The 6000-nt window shown below is 51.0% G+C and overlaps 1 protein-coding gene across 1 annotated transcript in view; it reads left to right on the top strand.

The window, feature by feature from the left end:
• LOC115126950 (teneurin-2-like) overlaps positions 1–6000 on the top strand; it is a 408099-nt gene that overhangs the window by 335439 nt on the left and 66660 nt on the right. Inside the window, exons 15-18 of the mRNA XM_065018426.1 lie at positions 4251–4397; positions 4549–4765; positions 5340–5459; positions 5607–5868. Of these exons, the coding sequence (XP_064874498.1) occupies positions 4251–4397; positions 4549–4765; positions 5340–5459; positions 5607–5868 (746 nt within the window). The remainder of the gene's footprint in view (positions 1–4250; positions 4398–4548; positions 4766–5339; positions 5460–5606; positions 5869–6000) is intronic.

Raw genomic sequence — 6000 nt, 5'->3', positions numbered from 1 at the left:
ACCAGGGGTTACCATTCACAGCCACTGTAGCCAGGGGTTACCATTCACAGCCACTGTAACCAGGGGTTACCATTCACAGCCACTGTAGCCAGACATTACCATTCACAGCCACTGTAGCCAGACATTACCATTCACAGCCACTGTAGCCAGGGGTTACCATTCACAGCCACTGTAACCAGTGGTTACCATTCACAGCCACTGTAGCCATGGGTTACCATTCACAGCCACTGTAACCAGGGGTTACCATCCACAGCCACTGTAGCCATGGGTTACCATCCACAGCCACTGTAGCCATGGGTTACCATCCACAGCCACTGTAGCCAGGGGTTTACCATCCACAACCTCAGCCATTGTGGCCATGGGTTACCATCCACAAACTCAGCCATTGTAGCCAGGGGTTACCATCCACAACCACTGTAGCCAGACATTACCATCCACAGCCACTGTAGCCATGGGTTACCAACCACAGCCACTGTAGCCAGACATTACCATCCACGGCCACTGTAGCCAGACATTACCATCCACAGCCACTGTAGCCAGACATTACCATCCACAGCCAATGTAACCAGGGGCTACCATCCATAGCCACTGTAGCCAGGCATTACCATCCACAGCCACTCTAACCAGGGGTTACCATCCACAGCCACTGTAGCCAGACATTACCATTCACAGCCACTGTAGCCAGACATTACCATTCACAGCCACTGTAGCCAGGGGTTACTATTCACAGCCACTGTAGCCAGGGGTTACCATTCACAGCCACTGTAACCAGGGGTTACCATTCACAGCCACCGTAGCCAGGCATTACCAGTCACAGCCACAGTAGCCAGACATTACCATTCACAGCCACTGTAGCCAGACATTACCATTCACAGCCACTGTAACCAGGGGTTACCATTCACAGCCACTGTAGCCACGGGTTACCATCCACATCCACTGTAGCCATGGGTTACCATCGACAACCTCAGCCATTGTAGCTAGGGGTTACCATCCACAGCCACTGTAACCAGGGGTGACCATCCACAGCCACTGTAGCCAGACATTACCATCCACAGCCACTGTAGCCATGGGTTACCAACCACAGCCACTGTAGCCAGACATTACCATCCACGGCCACTGTAGCCAGACATTACCATCCACAGCCACTGTAGCCAGACATTACCATCCACAGCCAATGTAACCAGGGGCTACCATCCATAGCCACTGTAGCCAGGCATTACCATCCACAGCCACTCTAACCAGGGGTTACCATCCACAGCCACTGTAGCCAGACATTACCATTCACAGCCACTGTAGCCAGACATTACCATTCACAGCCACTGTAGCCAGGGGTTACTATTCACAGCCACTGTAGCCAGGGGTTACCATTCACAGCCACTGTAACCAGGGGTTACCATTCACAGCCACTGTAGCCAGGCATTACCAGTCACAGCCACAGTAGCCAGACATTACCATTCACAGCCACTGTAGCCAGACATTACCATTCACAGCCACTGTAACCAGGGGTTACCATTCACAGCCACTGTAGCCACGGGTTACCATCCACATCCACTGTAGCCATGGGTTACCATCGACAACCTCAGCCATTGTAGCTAGGGGTTACCATCCACAGCCACTGTAACCAGGGGTGACCATCCACAGCCACTGTAGCCAGACATTACCATCCACAGCCACTGTAGCCAGGGGTTACCATCCACATCCACAGCCACTGTAGCCAGGGGTTACCATTCACAGCCACTGTAACCAGGGGTTACCATTCACAGCCACTGTAACCAGACATTACCATTCACAGCCACTGTAGCCAGACATTACCATTCACAGCCACTGTAGCGAGACATTACCATCCACAGCCACTGTAACCAGGGGTTACCATCCACAGGCACTGTAACCAGGGGTTACCATACACAACCACTGTAACCAGGGGTTACCATTCACAGCCACTGTAACCAGGGGTCATAGATCACAGTCTGTGTCTGTTAACCTTAATGTTTCCATGGTGAATTAATGATCATGACTGTATAGTAAGTGTACTCTGCAGTATTCCAAGGGGTCTGGACAGCCAAGGCACAGGAGGTGGTTCCCTAGTCCCAGTCACTGCATCCCAGCCCCCCTCAGCCTCTCTCTCATATGGGGGTATATAGGAGAACAGTCCCCCTCAGCCACTCTCTCATAGGGGGGTGTATAACAGAACACTCCCTCAGCCTCTCTCTCATATGGGGGTATATAACTGAACACTCCCTCAGCCTCTCTGTCATATGGGGGTATATAACAGAACAGGCCCCCTCAGCCTCTCTCTCATATGGGGGTATATAACTGAACACTCCCTCAGCCTCTCTGTCATATGGGGGTGTATAACAGAACACTCCCTCAGCCTCTCTCTCATATGGGGGTATACCACACACCACCCCATACCACCCCACACACCACACATCACCCCACACCACCCCACCCCACACACCACAGCACCCCATACCACCCCACACCACCCCACACCATACCACACACACTCAAAGGACAGAGTTTTGAGTTGTGTTACAGTCCTGTGACAGGATCCAGCCAAACTGAATTGAACAGACGGATATAGATCCCCTGTGGATGGTTTGGAGTGTCCTCTGCCCTACTAAAGTTAATAAGATGGCTTTCACTGTTGTACAGAGTAGTACCCAGGGGAGGGGGAGAGGAGGAAGAGGAGAGAGAGTGACAGAGAGAGGGAGAGTTCAGATGGAGAATGAGAAAAAAAGAGAAAAGAGAGAGAGTTCAGATTGGAAAGAGAGTTTTATGAGCCAGGGTGTTTCATAGTGTGTTGTCATCAGGTCCATCCATGGTTTTAGGATTTATGTCTGTAACCTTCACTAACCGGCCTGGAGGAGACAACTGGATGATGCTACTGCTGCTGGGGACCAACCTTCTGTAGGATGTTCTGTCTTCTACGTATTCCCATTTTATTTCCTGTCATCTCTCTCTCTCTCTCTCTCTCTCTCTCTCTCCCTCTCTCTCTCTCTCTCTCTCTCTCTCTCTCTCTCTCTCTCTCTCTCTCTCTCTCTCTCTCTCTCTCTTTCTCTCTCTATCTCTCTCTCTCTCTCTCTCTCTCTCTCTCTCTCTCTCTCTCTCTCTCTCTCTCTCTCTCTTAATAGTTTCTGAAATCCCACTTTATTCTGGTTAGTAGGAGGGGAATTGACTGGGCCCCAATCATTAAGTAGAGAGCCTGCCTCCCTGCCGGCCTGCCTGGCCCGGCTAGCCGATCAATGCCCCATATAGATTCTGCTGTTGTTGCTCTACATAAGTGTCAGCCTTCCTAAAATGGCTCCATTTAACAGACAATCATGGCTAACACTCTGTTGTGCTCTATGGTCCTCTGTAGTTAAACCTCTGAGTCTTAATAATTATCACAATGTGTTTTCTACCTTCCATCTACGTATCTTCTCCTATGAATTACTACAGACTGTCAAATGTCAGGTCATATCTCTTGGTTGGTTAATTATGATCTAAAGCAGCCAGGTCACCCGTGGTACAAGTCAGTATTCCACGTCCATCCATGTCTGAGGACGTCTGGAGATAACGTGGAGATAACGTGGAAACCGGTCACTGGGGGCAACTTAACTTAACCTTAAACACTTCGAAATGTGACATTTGGAACAACTTTGAAATGTGGATTTGAGACACATGGATGAACGTCTCATTCTGACGTGAGACTGTGAGAGCTGATACACAGTGTGGAGAATGGAAATTAAAGAAATCCAATGAATGTGTTGTATGGTAAAGCATTGGGTTGACTGAGTCCTCAACAGGTGTGTGTGTCGGTGTGCATTAAAACACAACACAGTATGTCTCTCTCCCTCCCCCTCTCTCTCCCCTCCTTCCCTCTCTCTCTTTCTCTCTCTCTCCCTTCCCACCATCTATCCCTCCCTCTTGTCTCTCTCTCCCTCCCTCCCTCCCTCCCTCTCTCTCTCTCTCTCTCTCTCTCTCTCTCTCTCTCCCTCCCTCCCTATCTCCCTCCCTATCTCTCTCTCTCCCTCACCACCATCTATCCCTCCCTCCCCTCTCTCTCCCTCCCCATCTCTATTGCTCTCACTCCTTCCCCCTCTCTCTCCCACTAACTCTCTCTTCCCCCTCTATCTTTCCCTCCCCATCTCGATTTTTCTCTCTCTCTCCTTCCCCCTCTCTCCCCCACTAACTCTCTCTTCCCCTCTATCTCTCCCTCCCCCATCTCTATTTCTCTCTCTCCTTCCCCCCTCTCTCCCTCTCCTCAGATAGCTGTCCTAACCTGTGTAATGGTAATGGCCAGTGTACCATGAGGGAGCAGAGCTGGCACTGTGAATGCCAGACGGGCTGGAGGGGTGGCGGATGCAGCGTTGCCATGGAGACCTCCTGTGCCGACAACACAGACAATGAAGGAGGTGTGTAGTCCAGCAGTGCAAACTTTTCACCTTGAGTTTAAATAAATTGTTAGGAGAATGAAGTAACCTTTCATAGCAATATGTTTGAGACACTGAAACTCTCCTCTCTCTCCCTCCTTCTCTCTCTCCCTCCTTCTCTCTCTCACTCCAGATGGTCTGACTGACTGTATGGATCCAGATTGTTGTATCCAGAGCCCGTGTCAGAACAGCCCTCTGTGTCGGGGATCCAGAGACCCCCTCCAGGTGATCCAGCAGAGCCCCCTGTCTCTGTCCCAACCCTGGGTAGGATCCTTCTATGACAGGGTCAAGATGCTAGTTGGACGAGACAGCACACATCTCATACCTGGGGAAAACCCATTCAACGCCAGGTGAGAGGATTACATACACATGACGCATACTGCAATACACAACAGACAACCACACAACACACACTACACAACACACAACACAACACACACGTGATGTAATATATACGGTACATTGAATGTCTTTTCTCTCTGTCTCTCCCACTCTCTCTCTCTCTCTCTTGCTCTCTCGCTCTATCGCTCTCTCTCGCTCTGTCGCTCTTGCTCTCTTGCTCACTCTCTCTCACTCTTTCTCTCTCTCTCTCTCTCTCGCTCTGTCGCTCTCTCTCTCTCTCTCGCTCTCTCTCTCTCTGCCGCTCCCTCTCTCGCTCTTTCTCTCTCTCTCTCGCTCTCTCTCTCGTTCCCTCTCTCGCTCTTTCTCTCTCTCTCTCTCTCTCTCGCTCTGTCTCTCTCTCTCTCTCTCTCTCTCTCTCTCGCTCTGTCGCTCTCTCTCTCTCTGCCACTCCCTCTCTCGCTCTTTCTCTCTCTCTCTCTCTCTCGCTCTCTCGCTCTCTCTCTCACTCTCTCTCGCTCTCGCTCTCTCTCTCTCTCTCTCTCTCGCTCTCTCTCTCTCGCGCTCTCTCTCTCTGTCTCTCAGCTTGGCGTCTCTGATCCGAGGTCAGGTGTTAACTACAGATGGTACTCCCCTGGTGGGAGTCAATGTTTCCTTCATCAATTACCCACACTATGGATACACACTCACACGCCAGGATGGAACGTACGTACCACACACACACACACACACACACACACACGCCAGCATGGAACACACACACACGCCAGGACGGAACGTACCTACCACACACACACACACACACACGGTACATAGTAACTAATCCTACAACGTTTCTGATTCTGTCTCCAGGTTTGACCTGCTAGCAAATGGCGGTGGCTCGTTGACCCTGAGGTTTGAGCGTGCTCCGTTCATCACGCAAGATCGCACGGTGTGGTTACCATGGGGTCGTTTTTACGCAATGGATACTCTGGCGATGAAGACTGAGGAGAACACCATCCCAGGATGTGACCTCAGTAGCTTCCTCCGACCTGACCCTGTGGTCATCGCCTCACCCCTGTCATCGCTGTTCTCCTCTAGACCCAGGGACAAGCCCATCATACCTGAGACACAGGTAACCAGCCTCGCTTTTCATCTCCCTCCTCTGTCTATCCTCTCCCTCCTCTCCTATCATTCCTCTGTCTCTCCTCTCTCCCTCCTCTCCTATCATTCCTCTGTCTCTCCTCTCTCTCTCTCCTCTCCTATC

Source organism: Oncorhynchus nerka, linkage group LG5 (assembly GCF_034236695.1).
Source record: "Oncorhynchus nerka isolate Pitt River linkage group LG5, Oner_Uvic_2.0, whole genome shotgun sequence".
Taxonomy (NCBI): domain Eukaryota; kingdom Metazoa; phylum Chordata; class Actinopteri; order Salmoniformes; family Salmonidae; genus Oncorhynchus; species Oncorhynchus nerka.
Note: the sequence above shows the minus strand (reverse complement) of the source record. Positions and strands in the feature narration are given on the sequence as shown.